Source organism: Cherax quadricarinatus, chromosome 38 (assembly GCF_038502225.1).
Source record: "Cherax quadricarinatus isolate ZL_2023a chromosome 38, ASM3850222v1, whole genome shotgun sequence".
NCBI classification, from domain to species: Eukaryota; Metazoa; Arthropoda; class Malacostraca; order Decapoda; family Parastacidae; genus Cherax; species Cherax quadricarinatus.
The window spans coordinates 7,680,002-7,700,001 of record NC_091329.1 but is presented as its reverse complement, the minus strand read 5'-3'; the positions used below and the strand labels follow the sequence as shown (position 1 = coordinate 7,700,001).

The window sequence follows — 20,000 nt, the reverse complement described above, 5'->3', positions numbered from 1 at the left end:
GCAAGTGAAGTAGTGGAGGCAGGAACCATACATAGTTTTAAGAAGAGGTATGAGAAAGCTCAGGAAGCAGAGAGAGAGAGGATCCAGTAGCGATCAGTGAAGAGGCGGGGCCAGGAGCTGAGTCTCGACCCCTGCAACCACAATTAGGTGAGTACAATTAGGTGAGTACACACACACACACAGACACAGACACACACACACACACACACACACACACACACACACACACACACACACACACACACACACACACACACACACACACACACACACATCACACATCACACATCACACATCACACTATCTTTATACTCTCTTGCCTTTGTACTCTGCCTGTTTCATTTTAGTTTTTAACTTGTTCAATGGCTTTCCTTTAATAATGTACTTTTAAATCTTCGGAAGTTTAGAAAATAATTATCCTTGCTACTGGCAAGCAAGAGTGACTGAAGTCTGTCTCTCCTACAGGCCTCCATATGGCAGCAAGAGAGCTATGAAACAGCATACACAGATAAGACTCAGCATCGCCAAGACAGTTTCGAAACTGCACCGGAGGATTCCATCTATGATGAAGACGAGCAAGGTCGTGATGACTACTACGATGATGAGTATTATGATGAGCGGTGGCATAAAAGACCGTACGATTCACGGGTGAGTATGTCTGGCATAAATTTACCTATACGTGCTCAAACAGGTGATGATCACATATGCACTTGGCTCAAAAATTATGTATTATATTTTTTTTGTAGGCTAATGATTTATCTAGCTTAGGCATGTATTCCTTTATTAATTATAATGCATTCTTAATTAGATTCAATGAGAGGACAGAGAACAACTTTGTCCTCAAACTAAGAGTAGTCAAGCTTGCATCGTGTCTTTCGTGTAGTCCTAGTGCAAACCTCTGATAAATAAATACCATTAAATCGTCCTGTCACCTTTAATCACCTACCCAGGACGTAGTTTTTGTAGCTAAATTGCATTGAATAGACCTGTAATAAAGAGCATCAGAAAGCCAGTGAAGAGAGTTTAAGGCTCATAAACCCCACTTAAGCTGTAGATGTCTGCTAAGTTAAGCCTCTGTAACCCATAAGGAGCCATACTATGAAGACGATTACTACGATGATGACCGCCGGTCTCGGTACTATGAGGATGACGACTACTACAGAGATTCCTTCGAAAATGATGACGTCTCAAGCATTGTGGATACTGAGCGAGGCCTTCCTCGGTACCCATCACAGGTGAGAGGCAATGCAATGTCATCGCCACCAGTACTACTACTGCCTCCTAACACCATCTTGCTTTTATGCTATACATCAACTAATATCATTTTTCCTCTTTTCACTTAAATTTTGAGTCCAGTTGGAGCCATCAACAAGATTGCAGGTGGGTTCTAATTTGCTCTGATAGCATATATTTGCTTAAGACTAACCTATAAAACTTCAGGTATGTAATAATAACATTAAAAATTAAATACTGTGTTTGCAAGAAAAACATTAGGTCTTTACTAGATTCTAGGGTAGAAACTCAATGGAAAACATTATCAGCTGTCTGTCAATATAATCCAAAGTATATTAACTTTAGGATGAAGTGAAGTGTAACACAGAATTTAATCTGACAAATATACTACATTAACTTGAAGCTAGCATTGGATTTGAACTAATTAGAAAGTCACTGTGCCAGATAGTATTGTATCTATTTCTTTGTCTATTTGAAGGTTAAGATAGGACCCCAAGGATAAGATAGGACCACAATGGAAATAAGTCACTCTGTCTGAGTTTTTTGGGTTATCCTAGGTTCTCTACACATATGCTGCTATGTATGATAATCTATGTAACTGTATTTGTGTATACCTGAATAAACTTACTTACTTACTTATAGTGAGTCTGTTTTGCTTTTAGCAGACAGAGTATTGAGCCTCCATGTTTACCTGTGTTGAATGACCCTATACAGGATTAGTGCACTTCAACTTTCTGCTTGCCATATTCACTTTCTCTGTCTCACAGATCCTCTCACACCTGTTCTTACAACTACGTATGGAGACAGCTCCACCGTTCTGCATGGTGATCATTCCACTTCCTGACCTCTCTGAGAATGGAGAAATACATCCTGACATCCATGTGGCTCATTTGTGTCTGTTACTTCCAGTTGTGTTCCTGAGTACCTGTTTCTCACATCTTAAACAGCCTGTCCCTGGTTACCCTTTCAGTTCCTCTTAGCATTTTGTTTGTTGTTTTCATGTCTTCCCTTGCTCTTCTGTCCTCCAATGTCATAGAATTCACTTCTGTTAACCTCTCCTTGTAGATCTGGTTAAACCAAGGGCTCTCTCTCTGTTTCTGCCATTTCCATACCTTCTGGTAGGAAGTTCTCATCTGCCTCCCAGCATTTTCCAGCTAGGTACTCCATATCACCTCATTTTCTGATTTTCTTCCAGTTCTCTATCCCACTGCTGCATGCAGGAATTCTTTCTTTTTATTAAAATACAGTACTGGGTTAACACATTCTGCCTCTCCCCATAAGTGATCAATTCTTAAGACAGAATCAAGGCAGTTGTGCACTCAACAGTTTGATATAACTAGGTATTATAAATAAAAGTCTTTTCCTGCTACATAAGTATTTACCCCATTATAGCTAGGGTTTTAACATGTGGGACTTACAACCCCATAACAATTCCCTTGAAGTTTCCTCTTCTAAAGTCTGATTTCTCGCACTGTTTGAATGCCGTTCTTCCCTTTGCCTTTAACCCCTTGACTGTCACAACCCCTAATCCTGAAGTATCTCCTGGCGTCGCAAAATTTAAAAAAAAAAAAAATTGATGGAAAACTGACGGAATTATGCTCTTGCGAAGTTAGCAACCTCGGCAATATTTACAAATTGGCGATTTCGCCCAATTTGAGCCCTATTTTTGGCTAATTCCATTGTTCCAGTCGACCAAAGTCATAACTATTTTTTTAGAAATCCATTTTTTCTATCGATTGAGTACAAGAAACTGCCCATTTACCGATTTCAACTACCCAGTAACGTGATCAGAAATTTGCAATTTGGCCAATTTCACGAAAATTAAAAAAATATGACAATTTCAAAATAAGATCTAGAATGAACAATGCAGACATTCCTGGTTCTAAAATAACATTTTCTTTGTTCATCAGTCACGTCTCCAAGCCCCTCTGATATTACTCTTGCTTTCTATTTTGAATTTTTATTCAAACAAAAAATAGAAGATTTACTGTTATGCAGACTACTGCACTACTGTAATAATTGTATAAATAACATCATCCCATTCATGACTGCATATTAGAATGGCTAGTTGGACATTTATTGGACAATGACATCATTTGTTTACTTTTGAACATCGGCAAAAATTAAACATTTCCCCTACTTTGAGCTCCATTTCCAGGTTCTTTTTATAGTAAAATCAATTAAAATCACCTCTATTTCTATAATATGTTTTCCATTCTATCAAATAAGACCAAGAAAACGAGAATACAACCATAAATACCATACGAAAATAGACCACAGAGTCGGCATTTTAATTAAAAAAAACGGTCGGAGTTTTTTTTCTCATGCACTGCATGCTCCAGGATTTTTTTTATATGGTGCACACTGACCACACAGACCCATTCCCTCACATGTGGGCCTACCAGCTTTCTCCTGCTTGATTTGAAGCCGCTAGAATTTATGAGTATATATACGTCAAACAGGGTACCTCATAAGACGTATATATACGACCTTGACAGTCAAAGGGTCAATTCCACAAGGTACTTGAAGCTTAGGACTTTGTGTGTATGTATTCACTATATGTGGTTGTAGGGGTTGAGTCCTTGCTCCTGGCCCATCCTTTCCACTTGCAGCTTGTTAGATTCACTATCTTTTTTTTTTTTTTTTTTTTTAACAAGTCGGCCGTCTCCCACCGAGGCAGGGTAACCCAAAAAGAAAATACTTTCATCATCATTCAACTCTTTCACCTCACTCACACATAATCACTGTTTTTGCAGAGGTGCTCAGAACACAACAGCTTAGAAGCATATACGTATAAAGATACATAACATATCCTTCCAAACTGTCAATATCCCGAACCCTTCCTTTAGAGTGCAGGCATTGTATTTCCCATTTCCAGGACTTAAGTCCGGCTATATAAAAATAACCGGTTTTCCTGAATCCCTTCACTAAATATTACCCTGCTTACACTCCAACAGATCGTCAGGTTCCAAATATCATTCGTCTCCATTCACTCCTATCGAACATGCTCATGCACGCCTGCTGGAAGTCCAAGCCTCTTGCCCACAAAACCTCCCTTACCCCTTCCTTCCAACCTTTTCGAGGACAACCCCTACCCCGCCTTCCTTCCCCTATAGATTTATATGCTTTCCATGTCATTCTACTTTGATCCATTCTCTCTAAATGACCAAACCACCTCAACAACCCCTCTTCTGCCCTCTGACTAATACTTTTATTAACTCCACACCTTTTCCTAATTTCCACACTCCGAATTTTCTGCATAATATTTACACCACACATTGCCCTTAGACAGGACATCTCCACTGCCTCCAACCGTCTCCTCGCTGCTGCATTTACCACTCAAGCTTCACATCCATATAAGAGTGTTGGTACTACTATACTTTCATACATTCCCTTCTTTGCCTCCATAGATAACGTTTTTTGACTCCACATATACCTCAACGCACCACTCACCTTTTTCCCTCATCAATTCTATGATTAACCTCATCCTTCATAAATCCATCCGCCCACACGTCAACTCCCAAGTATCTGAAAACATTCACTTCTTCCATACTCCTCTCCAATTTGATATCCAATTTTTCTTTATCTAAATCATTTGATACCCTCATCACCTTACTCTTTTCTATGTTCACTTTCAACTTTCTACCTTTACACCCATTCCCAAATTCATCCACTAACCTTTGCAATTTTTCTTTAGAATCTCCCATAAGCACAGTATCATCAGCAAAAAGTAACTGTGTCACTTCCCATTTTGTATTTAATTCCCCATAATTTAATCCCACCCCTCTCCCGAACACCCTAGCATTTACTTCTTTTACAACCCCATCTATAAATACGTATATTAAACAAAAATGGTGACATTACACATCCCTGTCTAAGACCTACTTTTACTGGGAAGTAGTCTCCCTCTCTTTTACACACCCTAACCAGAGCCTCACTATCCTCATAAAAACTCTTTACAGCATTTAGTAACTTACCATCTATTCCATACACTTGTAAAATCTGCCACATTGCTCCCCTATCCACTCTATCATATACCTTTTCTAAATCCATAAATGCAATAAAAACTTCCCTACCTTTATCTAAATACTGCTCACATATATGCTTCAATGTAAACACCTGATCTACACATCCCCTACCCACTTTAAAACCTCCTTGCTCATCCGCAATTCTACATTCTGTCTTGCCTCTAATTCTTTCAATAATAACCCTACCATACACTTTTCCTGGTATACTCAGTAAACTTATTCCTCTATAATTTTTACAGTCTCTTTTGTCCCCCTTCCCTTTATATAAAGGGACTATACATGCTCTCTGCCAATCCCTATGTACCTTCCCCTCTTTCATACATTTATTAAACAAAAATACCAACCACTCCAACACTATGTCCCCCCCTGCTTTTAATATTTCTGTCATCATCCCGTCAGTTCCAGCTGCTTTACCCCCTTTCATTCTATGTAATGCCTCATGCACCTCCCCCACACTCACATCCTGCTCTTCTTCACTTCTAAAAGATGGTATACCTCCCTGGCCAGTGCATGAAATTACCGCCTCCCTTTCTTCGTCGACATTTAAAAGTTCCTCAAAATATTCTCGCCATCTACCCAAAACCTCCATCTCCCCATCTACTAACTCCCCTACTCTGTTTTTAACTGACAAATCCATACTTTCCCTAGGCTTTCTTAACTGGTTTAACTCACTCCAAAATTTTTTCTTATTTTCATTAAAATTCCTTGACAGTACCTCTCCCTCTCTATCATGTGCTCTCCTTTTGCACTCTCTCACCATTCTCTTCACCTTTCTTTTACTCTCCATATGCTCTACTCTTCTTATAACACTTCTGCTTTGTAAATACCTCTCATAAGCTATCTTTTTTTCTTTTATCACACCCTTTACTTCATCATTCCACCAATCACTCGTCTTTCCTCCTGCCCCCACCCTCCTATAACCACAAACTTCTGCCCCACATTCTAATACTGCATTTTTAAAACTATTCCAACCCTCTTGAACCCCCCACTACTCATACCTGCACCAGCCCACCTTTCTGCCAATAGTTGCTTAAATTTCACCCGAACTTCCTCCTCCCTTAGTTTATACACTTTCACCTCCCTCTTACTTGTTGTTGCCATTTTCCTCTTATCCCATCTACCTCTTACTCTAACTGTAGCTACAACTAGATAATGATCCGATATATCAGTTGCCCCTCTATAAACGTGTACGCCCTGGAGCCTACCCATCAACCTTTTATCCACCAGTACATAATCTAACAAACTACTTTCATTACGTGCTACATCATACCTTGTATATTTACTTATCCTCTTTTTCATAAAATATGTATTACTTATTACCAAACCTCTTTCTACACATAGCTCAATTAAAGGCTCCCCATTTTCATTTACTCCTGGCACCTCAGATTTACCTACTACTCCCTCCACAACATTTTTTCCCACTTTAGCATTAAAATCCCCAACCACAAGTACTCTCACACTTGGTTCAAAACTCCCCACGCAATTACTCAACATTTCCCAAAATCTCTCTCTGTTCTCTATACTTCTCTCTTCCCCAGGTGCATAAACGCTTACTATAACCCACTTCTCACATCCAACCTTTATTTTACTCCACATAGTCCTTGAATTAATACATTTATAGTCCCTCTTTTCCTACCATAACTTATCCTTCAACATTATTGCTACTCCTTCTTTAGCTCTAACTGTATTAGAAACCCCTAACCTAATCCCATTTATTCCTCTCCACTGAAACTCACCCACCCCCTTCAGCTTTGTTTCACTTAAAGCCAGGATATCCAGCTTCTTCTTATTCATAACATCCACAATCATCTCTTTCTTATCATTCGCACAACATCCACGCACATTCAAACTTCCAACTTTGACAGTTTTCTTCTACTTATCTTTTTAGTAATTTTTACAGGATTGTTAAGATAAGATAAGATAAGATTTCGTTCGGAAAAGGCGTTACTAGCCCATTGACTAACACCCAGGTACCTATTTGCTGCTAGGTGAACAGGACCCGGCATTTTAGTTGACTTTTACAACACGCATGGCTTATGGAGGAAAGATTCTTATTCCACTTCCCCATGGATATAAAAGGAAAAGTAATTAGAACAAGAACTAAGATAAAGTCAAAGAAAACTCAGATGAGTGTGTATAAATAAACGTGTACATGTATGTTTAGTGTGACCTAAGTGTAAGTAGAAGTAGCAAGACATACCTGTAATCTTGCATATTTATGAGACAGACAAAAGACACCAGCAATCCTATCATCATGTAAAACAATTACAGGCTTTTGTTTTACAAGTCGGCCGTCTCCCACCGAGGCAGGGTGACCGAAAAAAAAAAGAAAATCCCGAAAAGAAAATATTTTCATTATCATTCAACACTTTCACCTCACTCACACATAATCACTGTTTTTGCAGAGGTGCTCAGAATACAACAGTTTAGAAGCATATACGTATAAAGATACACAACATGTCCCTCCAAACTGCCAGTATCCCAAACCTCTCCTTTAAAGTGCAGGCTAGCTAGCTAATGGTTACATACTTTACAAATTAAAGCACGAAACTCATTGTAAAACTAGCACAGTGATATTAAAAATATTTTATATATAATTACACTTGGTCATCAGAGATAGCATTCAATACAGCACTGCATGTCTGTATAGTGAAATCCAGGCAAACACGTCTTGCTGTATATATTAATTTTAACAAGGTTTCTTGGCTCGCCTGAAGATTTTCACTCTGGCCCTCAAGGATAGCAATGAAATACAATATTGTTAATTATCAGAGAGTTTACATAAATTAAATGAATTAATTTTATATTAATTTTAGCAAGGTTAGGCTAGACTTCTTTGCTGGTTTTCGTCCAAAATGTTAAAACTATATAAAATTTACATAGCAATGTTTCATGTAAATTAGAGTAAGGTAGAGCTATTATTTCTTAATTTTTAGGGCAAAATTATGAAACCTTTTGTTAAACATTACATAAAATATCAGTGTTTTCCTTGAGGTGGGCAGGTGAAACTTAAGATGATTCCTTTGTTTCTTTCTGATATGTTGCTTCTTGCATTTCCATTCTAACCTCTTGACACCAAGGTATGTTTTGTGATGATAAGTGTGAATTCTTCAACTTCTCCTCTTTCCTAAAGCTTATTAAATTTTTGTACATAATAATCATTCTCTGATCATACTTCTGTTGATTATTTATTATGTAACAGAGAATCTTTCCATAAAAAGCATTTTGGTAGTTTTTGTCTATTTTTAAAAAAATTCATCAGATATATATGTTTTTTCCATATACTCTTGTGAACCAAATCAGTCATTTAATGTTAAGAGAATTTTGACAATTTAGTAAACTGTGTTTTAACAATAGTTACAGTGGAACCTCAGTACTTGAACAGCTCCCTACTTGAACAATTTGATATTCAAATGCCTTGTTTGGCATAAAACCACTTGGTAGTCAACCATTTGCTAGGCACTCGACCAAACAAACACAACCTGCTGGAACTTCGCTGTAAACTATTTTGTGTTTCTTCACATTTTTGGTGTTTTTTTATATTATTTGTATAAATAAGTCACCATGGGGCCTAAAAAGATTAGTGATAACAGCCAACCAAAAGAAAATTGGTTGAGAAAAATTCATTCGGTACTTGAACAGATCAGCACTCGAACAGTCTTCTGGAATGATTTAAGTTCGAGTACTAAGGTTCCACTGTATATATAGTGACAGGTGTTTATCTCAGTGTGTATACACTGAATGTTTATGCTAATCCCTATTTTAAGAAAGTAACCTTGCTTGTTGTTGAACAAATTATATGCTGCTTTAATAACTCCTATGTAATCAATAGACTTTAAACCCAGTTAACCAACCAAGTGCTTTAGGAATGTTCGTTGTCTAGTGATTTAAAATTGTAGTGACTCTAGAATATTGCCTTAGGGTTCCGAGGAGAGGTTCGTGGAGGGCGATGCACAGTATTCTACCGAGTATGAAAGTGGCACAGAGTCCAGGGAAGCTGTCAATGCCAGGATAGAACCCTATCCAGGAGACCTCAGTAAGGTGAGCTACTTCTGTCTCTAGGTTCATGGGGAGAACTAGCAAATTCAGCATACACCTCAGTAGTGCAACACTGAGGCCAGAGAACATGAAGGATAGGGGAAATATCCACTTCAGAGGTAGAGGAATTAAAGAAAGCTAAAACGTGGCCTCACTATCAAGAGAATGAGGAGTCCGATATTCAAGAAACTCTCATGAATCTTGATCTTCTGATAAGAATCTGCTGTTTATTATGTAAATTACTTTATGTCAAATATAGCTAGGCATCCAGGCTTAAAGTTCTAATGATACAGTGTTACTTGTGCCAACATAATCTTACAATGCAAGCTGATCATTGCTTGGCAGTTTTGAAAATAACCAATTTTACCATGAATTCCTTCTACACAAGGTGAGCAGTTTTCAATTATACAAATTTAGAATCATGGAAATATCAAATATAGCAGGAACCAAGAAAATTTTATGCCCTTTCCCCACCCCCTCCCCCTAAAAAATATAAGAATTACGTCATCAAAGTTAGATGCCGTGTGAACCAGCCCAAATAGGCAAGCTGTATGAAATATTATTAATGATGTTTTTTGGTTCTTGTTATAGAATTTCTTTACATGGAACAGATCTTGTGGAAAATTAAAAGGCAAAGCAAGGTAAGTAAAGGCTTTAGTGAAGCATTAGTGTTGTTGTAGAGGTGTACATGTCTTGGTCTGTACATGTGTGGTAAATTTGTCATGAGCTGTCGAGTATACACTGTTGACCTTATTTTCGGACATATCCAGTGGTTTGAACATGTAACACATCATAGTGCTGTGTAGTGAGCTTGCAGCTCAGTCTGTTCTTAAGCAGCTTTAAAGCACGTCAAAGTATTCTGTGTAAACTTCGGCCACATTATATTTTCAGCTTGCCCAAAGACTTGCCCCTTCCAAGGAAAATGGTTTAATATACTTATGCAAATTCTGAGATTTGTTTGGTATATATGTAAGTAATATCATATTTGATCATTTTTAAAAAGGTTGGATAAAACTGCTAGGTGATCCTTGACTTAGGATGGTTCAACTTACGAAATTTCGACTTTACGAAGGTGCGATTTAAGATGACTACCCAGCATGAAGGCAACATGTATTCATTTATTTTTCAATACTGGTATTTACTTAGTTACAGTAATTATTTGTTTATTTACTTATTCAGTGACAGTATTTATTTATTTACTTGTTCAGTGATAGTAATTATTTATTTATTTACTTGTTAATTTATTTATTATTTATGTACTTATTTATTTACTTATTTATTTACCTATTTATTTATTTTATTATTTATTATATCTCATTCAACTTTGGGTGGGTTTGAGGGAACGTAACCCCATTATAAGTTGAGGAGCACCTGTAGTTGTTGGAATGTAAAGTAAAATCTGGCACATAAAAAATTTCCACAATAATACTTGATTGGTTTTCTTCAGATGGGACAAATCTTTGGCCAATCCACATTTTCTCATGAACTAAGTAAAACATGTCAGTTGTTCTGAAACATGCATTGTAAAATGCATCTTCTCAAAACACGTCTGTTTTTTAAAGTTTAAATTTTAACTGGAACGTTTACTGATGTGATCCTCTTGACACATTTGTTCATTATGATTTGGAGTTCAACACATACTTTAATGTCCATTATAAATACTGTTTTAAAAATAAATAAATGATGGGCCTTGTTATGTGTTCCAACTTCTGGAAAAGCTATGATGTAAGGCTGAATGTAAATTATGTTAATTGGAAAATGCTATGCGGTCTTGGGTTTTTCTCTTCCTTTGATGTAATGACACGTCTGTACACATCTGAAATAGTGTGTTTGTGTTTGTGTGTGTGTGTGTGTGTGTGTGTGTATATATATATATATATATATATATATATATATATATATATATATATATTATATATATATTATATATATATGAAACTTTATATGTTTAAGAGATTCAGGTATACCACATTCATGCAAATAATTTAAAAGTTTTCCTAGGAGGAATTGCTGAAAACATACATATAATCATCCAGTCAACTCTATCTATTCCATTTTTATCTTCTTTCTTTCTTTTCTTTGTTATTCAACACTTCTTTCTATTCCTTCTTTCGTAGGCAAAAGAGGAGAAGCCAAAGGAATCTAAGGTGAATATTTCTGTTTACATTAATCCTGCTAGATTTTTCGTATTCTAGTTACTTTCGCTTGCCTTACGCGTGTAAATTTTAAAACTTATAAAATACAAATCATTTTGAAAAATTTAAAGTCTTGACTGCAATGCTCTATTATAAAAAAAAGCATTAGTGAATAAATGTAGTTTTTAAATAATTGTTCTTGTGGTAAATTACAATATCATATACTTTCTTCAAGGAATTTTTATATTGTATACCACCCTGATGTAATAGATAAATTTTTTTTTTTTACTAAATTATAAACTTTTGCGTATACCCCTTGACTGCAACAAAAGTTTTGACATTGTGCTTTGCATTTTAAATCAATTTGCAAGTCATAGATGCTTGATTTCATGAGTGAACCTGCAGTGTTTATGATGGAAAGAGAGCAGTGCATTGTGTTGTGTTGACTACCCTTTGTCTGCAGCGAGTTAACTTCTACCTTGTTAATGTTGAATACTATTTTCCACTTCGCATAGATAGCCTTGTGTTGGAATTTATCTAGTTTTAGTTTTACAATGCGTATTATTCTATTATAATTATTATGATTTGATCGGTATTTTAAATGCAACAAATGGAGCAAGTTTTCATAGTGTATAATTAGGTGGATCTTTTCCATGTAGTTCAACGCATCAGTAATAAATATATTTGTAAATATTTTACTGAATTTTATCCCATTTTCCAAGTAGTTGGTACTTTAAATTTTTATGGGTTTTATCAATTTATTATTTTAAATATAGCAGTCAAAGTGGATCATAACTATTGAATTGAGTCGACATTTTAAATGTAGATAATAGATTAAATTTTAGTACCATATTCGAATAATTATTTTAAATTTATAAAATAATTCAGTCTCACCTGTTTAACAGACGAAATTAGACCTAGTTATTGATAGCATTTTCTCCTTGGCGGTTTAAAGACGTAGTTCCGTCATAATTACTTTTGTCTCTCCAGTAGATAATTATTTTTTTTTATTCACTGAACCCCTTGATTAGTTTAGTTCCCCATTCGTTTTTTACCTACTACTTTAACATGAGCAGTTTCTCCTTCCATTTGTTAAGTTTTCTCCGGCATCCCCACAAACTCGTAAAAAATCCAAAGAAAGATATAATATAGATTTTTACAATAAATAACTAACACTTACAATCTTTAATCTGTTTTGGAAATGGCTCATGTAACTGTATTGACACCACCGTACCTCCTCCGCTTCCCAGATCATTGATTTCGACATGAAGACTCGGACGGAGCACGCGATGGCCGAGAGCGATGCCACTAAGGTGACTTTCAGTTCCTCCAGTGCATGGTTAACTCTTGCTATCGGCAGCATTAAAAATATTTAAACATACAAATCGCTCAATATCAGACAAACACCCATTAACCTCCCCGCTCCCACTAATCCCTTAACACTGAGGTCACGCTGCACTCGAATTTTTTTCGCCATAGCACACGTATCCCCTGAGCTTAGTTATGCCTCTAGTCTCCCCCCTAGTGTGTGTGTGTCTTTTTTTTTTTTTGTCTCCTTTCTCAGTCACACTCTAGTGCAGAGCCTCATATATGTGCCTGAGACTGCTTGAAAAATGTTTTCACTATCACTTTTATTGGGTGAACCATATACTGACCACATTAGTAATCAACAGGAATGAAACAGATTCAACATAAAGAGAACAGTTCAAGTATTTCCGATCTAATTGGAAACCCTCATCAGGCACCTGAAAAGGGTCTCTAGCTTGATCGAAAGCATTGGTGCAATTTCCTGACTGTTGAATGTGGGTCATGCCTATACATCACTTTTTTGGTTGGTAAAGCAGGCTTCTAAATGGAGTCCCTTCTGAAGCAACTGAATGAGAAGCACAATTACAGTATATTACTCAGACGTACAGAAGATAAAATAGTAATGAATAAAGTAAAGGAGTGAGTGAAGTACATAAAAGGAATGAGTAAATATGTGAAAACTAGGTATTTAAGCAAGATTGAAGAAACAGATGAATGAAAATGGAGAATATGAGAGAGATATTGAAAGAATAAGAGAATGAGAATTCAGTGCATGTGAAATGATACAAGACAAAAGAGTGTATTCATTGCATGTGAAAGGATGCAAGACAAAATAGAGGATTCGGTGTATGTGAAAAAATGCAAGATGAAACAGAGGACTCAGTACATGTGAATGATGTAGAGAGGTTTAACATGAGAAAATAGGAAAAATATCAAAAAAGAGATGGGGGGAGAGAGAGAGAGAGAGAGAGAGAGAGAAAGGGAAAGAAATATGTAAAGAGATAAAGATATGAAATGAAAGTGAAGGGTGGAAATACTTTACCATTTAGAAATCTAACTCTCACCACAAGCAGCACTTTCTCTTGCATTCCCCAAAACACTGGCACCACATTTCCTGTGGAACACTGTAAAATCAGCAACAATTGTAGTGTTGAGCACTGTGCTCTAGCCAAGTCACTGAGCACAGGGTGGTGAGGCCCAGGTTCTGGGGAGTGTAATGGGAACACAAGCCTCAAGCTTTTTTGCCACTCATGGCTCTGTCGTGATGGCTTTCTGTGTTGATGGCACTGTGGTATTGTTTCTAGGCACCTGCAGGGGAAGGGAAGCCCACAGAGGCCTCTGCAGATAAAGAGAGCAAAAAGATGAGTTTCGAATCAAAGATGATGCAGATTACGAAAGCTGTGCCCTTGGCGGCGGCTTCTGAAAAGGTGAACAACTGCATGCTTTTCCTGCATGCATGTTGAATTTATTTACCAAGGGTAAACACAGTTGTGTTTACTAGAAGAAGTTTATTTTGAAAAAATGTAGAAAAAAAGATGATAATTAAGTATTGTCTTTAAAGGTACATCTTTATTTATTAACACAATGCTACTTTTATATCAGTTTTGTTTTCAAATCCTGTGTTCAATACATCACAGAGTGAGGATGTAGGGAAGAAACCACCACAAGTCCAGCCTCAGGTTTATCCTGATGATAAAAAGCTTTCAGTTCTACTTAAGAGCAAGACTCAAACTCTTGAAAGTACTCATGCTAAAGGCCAAGCCCTAGTCCATGTTGAGAGCAAAGTGGAGGTACAGACTAAGGCTGATGCACTAGTTGAAGTTTCAAATGAATCTCAGAAACTTCCACAAATTAACAGCGATAAACAGTTAAACTTTGAGGCTAAACTCAGAGACTTGCAGAAGAGTCAACCAATTCACTCTTCCCAAGTACAGGTGAATAGTGCTGCCTGTGTAACATCCTGTTTTTAATAATCTGTGTTAGAAAAGAAGCATTTTTTGGGGATTCTACGACATCCGCTCAAACATATTTTTCCTTCCATGAGCTCCTGAAACAGGACACTCTTGCCTGAGTGATTTTCATTTTCCTTTTTAAATTCAAGTCTCTTCTGGGGCATGTTGAGTGATTTTAAAGTGGGCCTCGACAAAGCATGCTACACCAACCGCTTCTTGCATGGCAAGCACGAAAATTGATCTTGACGGGATTCTGGGCAGTTGCTGACAGACCAACACCATCACTTAATCCCATCTTTCTCTCCTGTTCAGTATCACTTCTGAATTTTGAATGCCTTTGGACTTTCAGAGGGTTACTATGCCAACATTCTCTTCCTTTGTTATTTTCTCTTCATATAAGAAATATTCTTACAATTTTAAATTCCCCTCTCACTTTCAGAGGGAAATTACAAAAGCATGTCATTATTATGGAGAGATCAGACTCTATCACTGAACTGTTTGTATGTCTTGGGAAGATATGGATTTTTCCATTATGGAAGCACATTCGCATGAAACTCTTGTATGTTTTGCTCTGAACTTTCATCTCTCTCGGTCTCTGACTTCTGTAAGCAGTGAAATTTTTTGCTCATGTTGTTCATTATATCTTCTATAATCTGTCAGAAGATTTATTATATTGCTTAATAATTTTTAGATTGTTTCCTAATATGAATTTAATTTATTAAGTGTTTTAAGGTGATACTGTTCTATTCAAGGTTATTATTGTTTATACAATTAATATTGGAAAACCATACATGCACATACACATACACACACACACACACATGCACACACATGCACACACATGCATACACACATGCGCACACACATACGCACACACATACGCACACACATACACGTGTGCGCACTCACATGCACATTCACACACACATGCACATTCACGCACACACATGCACACACACACGCACATATGTCCACACACATGCACACACAAGCACACATGCATGCACACACACGCACACATCAAAGGGATTTTAGGAAGTATTTCTTCAGTCATAGAGTTGTCAGGCCGTGGTATAGCCTAGAAAGTGGGGCAGGGAGAGAGAGGACCTAGTAGCAATCAGCGAAGAGGCGGGGCCAGGAGCTATGACTCAACCCCTGCAACCACGAATAGGTGAGTACATGCACACATGTGCACACACACACACACACACGTACACACGTACACACGTACACATGCACACACGCACACACACACACACACACACACCCGTGGAGGAGTCACGCGGTTTGAGCTCGTGTTTTGGTGGTAATTTCTGACGGTGCCATAAGGAATAGAGTGTGGGATATAGGCGTGTGCACGCATAAGAGTGCATATAATCACTTAAGCCCCGAAAAAAGGAAATATAAGTGATCACAGAAAAGAAAACAAAGGAAATATTGGCTGAGTGTTTAGTGAGGGCCGTTGGAAGGGTGAACGGTTGTGTCAGGCCTAAATAGTGTTGCCATAATAACGCAGTGGGGTATTTTGAAGAATAAGTGCGACTCAAGACCAGGGAGATAAGAGATATGTATAGATGTGTCAGTAAATACAGTGAGTGAGTGAAAAAATTAGATGAGCTAGAGACTATAGTGCATACAGGAAGTTAGTGGAAAAATTACCGAGAAGCATCAAACATCAACTTCTGGGACAGGACAGACCCTCAACGTTACTCCACTGCCAGCCGCAAGTAATATTCACCTAGTTTGAGTTGCATGGGGTCAATAGTACCTGTCTCTAGCTGGAATTGGGGGTCACTCTCCTCGAGCTATCAGAATTAGAAAAAGCAGCATTTACTGGCATTTAATAGAATTTAGAGGTAGCGGCATATAGGCGAAGCCTAGTGTATTTATTTTTTAACGTAATTTTAAACGCATAAGACAGTACAGTGTGAACCAAGAGATCGGGTACATATACAATACATATGTAGTAAATACGTGGGAAATAAGGACTGTTTACATAAACATATGCACACACACTAGGTGAGGGCAGCTCTGCTGTTAGGCACTTGAATAGCTGTAGCACACACACACACACACACACACACACACACAGCATTCCGATACCTTAGTAAGGAATCGTTCAAGATACTGTACACCGTGTATGTCAGGCCCATACTGGAGTATGCAGCACCTGTTTGGAACCCGCACTTGATAAAGCACGTCAAGAAACTAGAGAAAGTACAAAGGTTTGCCACAAGGTTAGTTCCAGAGCTAAGGGGAATGTCCTATGAAGAAAGATTAAGGGAAATCGGCACACACATATACAGGATTTTACACCTTCCTGTGAAGGGACCCTATAACCCTTCCTTTCCTCCCCATCTCTCTCCCTCTCCTCTCTCTTTCTCTCTCTCTCTCTCTCTCTCTCTCTCTCTCTCTCTCTCTCTCTCTCTCTCTCTCTCTCTCTCTCTCTCTCTCTCTCTCTCTCTCTCTTTCTCTCTCTCTCTTTCTCTCTCTCTCTTTCTCTCACTCTTTCTCTCTTCCTCTCTCTCTCCCTCTCTCTCTTCCTTTCTTGCTCTCTCTCTTCCTCTTTTATCTCTCTCTCTCTCTTCCCTTGTCACTCCCCCCTCTCTCTCACTTTCTCCCCCTTTTTCCCTTCTTTTCCCCTCCTTCTAGGCTCCCCTTCTCTCTCTCCCCCTTTTTCTTTTTCTCTTTCTCTCTTTCACTAAAAAAAAAAAAAAAAAAAAAAAAAAAAAAAAAAAAAAAAAAAAGGTTGGGACTCGCAGGAATCAGGGATCAGATGACAATGGTACTGGTAGGGAGGAATGGATGGAGGAACAGTGGAAAAGGATAGAGCAAGAATGGGAGAGAAAATTAGGAGAGCTTTCTGAAAAAATGGAGAAAGAGCTCTCTGTGAAATTGGAAAAGAGGTTGGAGAAGGAGACGAAGAATTGGGAGGCACAAGTCAAAACTGCAGTAGCCAGGGTAAAGGTCCTAGAATTTGAGGTAAACAGGCTGAAGCAAGTCTCAGGGGCAGTGACCAGAGAAACACACCATACGAAGATGAGAGGCTGAACAGGAAGGAAGGAGATATGAATTATGCTAAGGTCATATCAGCCTGCAAAGAAGGGCCAGGGAGTGGAAGGGAAGAGCAGATGGGTGCAGATGGAGAAGGAGATAGGTCGAATGCTGAGGCACAACCATGCTATCAAGAGCCACTGGAAAAATCAAGGGAGAAAATGACCACATACAGACAGGAAACAGAGTCACAGAGGGAGAGGCAATGGGAGAAGGAAAGGGCAAAATCAGTGATTATCCATGGGCTTCGGGAGAGAGAGGAAAGGACACACACTGAAAGACGGCAGGAAGAAAGAAAGAAGATTGAGAAAATCATCACGGAAATAGGGGGAGAAGACATGGATGAGGTTGTAAATTTTCAGAGAATAGGGGGGTACGTGAAGGGGAGAAACCAACCGATCAAGCTGATTCTCAGGACAGAAACAGTGCGGAACAGGATCCTCCAAGAGAAACCACGGTTGAAAAGCTCGGAAGAGTACAAGAAGGTGTTCCTAGACAGAGACAGAACACAAACAGAGAGACAGCAGCTGAGGGAGAGGACAAAAAAGCGAAAGAAGCTTGGAAAGGAGACAAGGATGGAACCAGCAGAGGTCAGTCAGAGCAGAACAGAGCAGCAAGGGTAAGCACACACACAACTATCCTCAGAACCCCACAACCTATCACACCATCCCAACACACAATACAATCCATACCCACAGCTTCCACCCAACCCCCAACCATAGAATCCCACAGTATGCTACCAGGTCTCCCACTCCCACAGGCCCCCCCAAACCACAGTGTTGGAAAGGAAACTGAAGGTATGGTACACAAACGCTGATGGAATAATAAACAAGTGGGAGGAGTGGCACGAAAGAGTCAAAGAATCATCACCAGACATCATAGCGATCACAGAAACCAAGCTTACAGATATGATAACAGATGCCATCTTTCCAGCGGGATACCAGATCCTGAGAAAAGACAGAAGGAACAAGGGGGGTGGAGGAGTGGCATTGCTGATCAAACACCGACGGAATTTTGATGAGCTGGAGAGAGGAGACAGCGGAGAAGAAAGTGGTTACATAGCGGGAACGCTTCACTCTGGTGGTCCCAAGGTGATAATTGCAGTGATGTATAACCCACCACAGAACAGCAGGAGGCCAAGGCAAGAGTATGACGAGAGCAATAGAGCGATGGTTGACACACTGGCTGCAGTGGCGAGAAGAGCTCATGCATGCAGGGCAAAGCTCCTGATCATGGGCGACTTTAACCACAAGGAGATCGAATGGGAGAACTTGGAGCCACATGGGGGCCAAGATACATGGAGGGCTAAGATGATGGAGGTGGTACTGGGAAACTTCATGTACCAACATGTAAGGGACACTACAAGAGAGAGAGGAGAGGATGAACCAGCAAGACTTGACTTAGTATTCACCTTGAGTAGTGCAGATATTGTGGACATCACATATGAAAGACCCCTTGGGGCCAGCGATCATGTGGTTTTGAGCTTCGAATACACAGTAGAGGTACAAGTGGAGGGGGAAGCAGGAAGGCCAGGACAAATGAAACCAAACTACAGGAAAGGGGACTACACAGGAATGAGGAACTTCCTGAATGAGGTTCAGTGGGACAGAGAACTGGCAGGGAAGCCAGTTAATGAGATGATGGAATATGTAGCAACAATGTGCAAGGAGGCTGAGGAGAGGTTTGTACCCAAGGGTAACAGGAATAATGGAAAAGCCAGGATGAGCCCATGGTTCACCCAAAGATGCAAGGAGGCAAAAACCAAGTGTGCTAGGGAATGGAAGAAATATAGAAGGCAAAGGACCCAGGAGAATAAGGAGAACAGTCGTAGAGCCAGAAACGAATATGCACAGATAAGAAGGGAGGCCCAACGTCAATATGAAAACGACATAGCAGCAAAAGCCAAATCTGACCCGAAGCTGTTATACAGCCACATCAGGAAGAAAACAACCGTCAAGGACCAGGTAATCAGGCTAAGGAAAGAAGGAGGAGAGACAACAAGAAATAACCATGAAGTATGTGAGGAACTCAACAAGAGATTTAAAGAAGTGTTTACAGAGGAGACAGAAGGGGCTCCAGAAAGACGGAGAGGTGGGGTACACCACCATGTGCTGGACACAGTACACACAACCGAGGAAGAAGTGAAGAGGCTTCTGAGTGAGCTAGATACCTCAAAGGCAATGGGGCCAGATAACATCTCTCCATGGGTCCTGAGAGAGGGAGCAGAGGTGCTATGTGTACCCCTAACAACA

The 20,000-nt window shown here is 38.9% G+C and overlaps 1 protein-coding gene across 11 annotated transcripts in view; it reads left to right on the top strand.

Moving 5' to 3' along the window:
• The window catches only part of unc-13, a 1,383,522-nt gene that overhangs the window by 541,673 nt on the left and 821,849 nt on the right, over positions 1-20,000 (top strand). For 7 of the 11 annotated variants that reach the window (XM_070092069.1, XM_070092068.1, XM_070092067.1 and 4 more), the window contains 5 exons: positions 466-648; positions 1,089-1,235; positions 9,183-9,302; positions 11,417-11,446; positions 12,685-12,747. In XM_070092069.1, coding sequence (XP_069948170.1) covers positions 466-648; positions 1,089-1,235; positions 9,183-9,302; positions 11,417-11,446; positions 12,685-12,747 — 543 coding nt within the window. The remainder of the gene's footprint in view (positions 1-465; positions 649-1,088; positions 1,236-9,182; positions 9,303-11,416; positions 11,447-12,684; positions 12,748-20,000) is intronic. The other 4 variants (XM_070092065.1, XM_070092062.1, XM_070092066.1 and 1 more) reach the window with 3 other exon arrangements.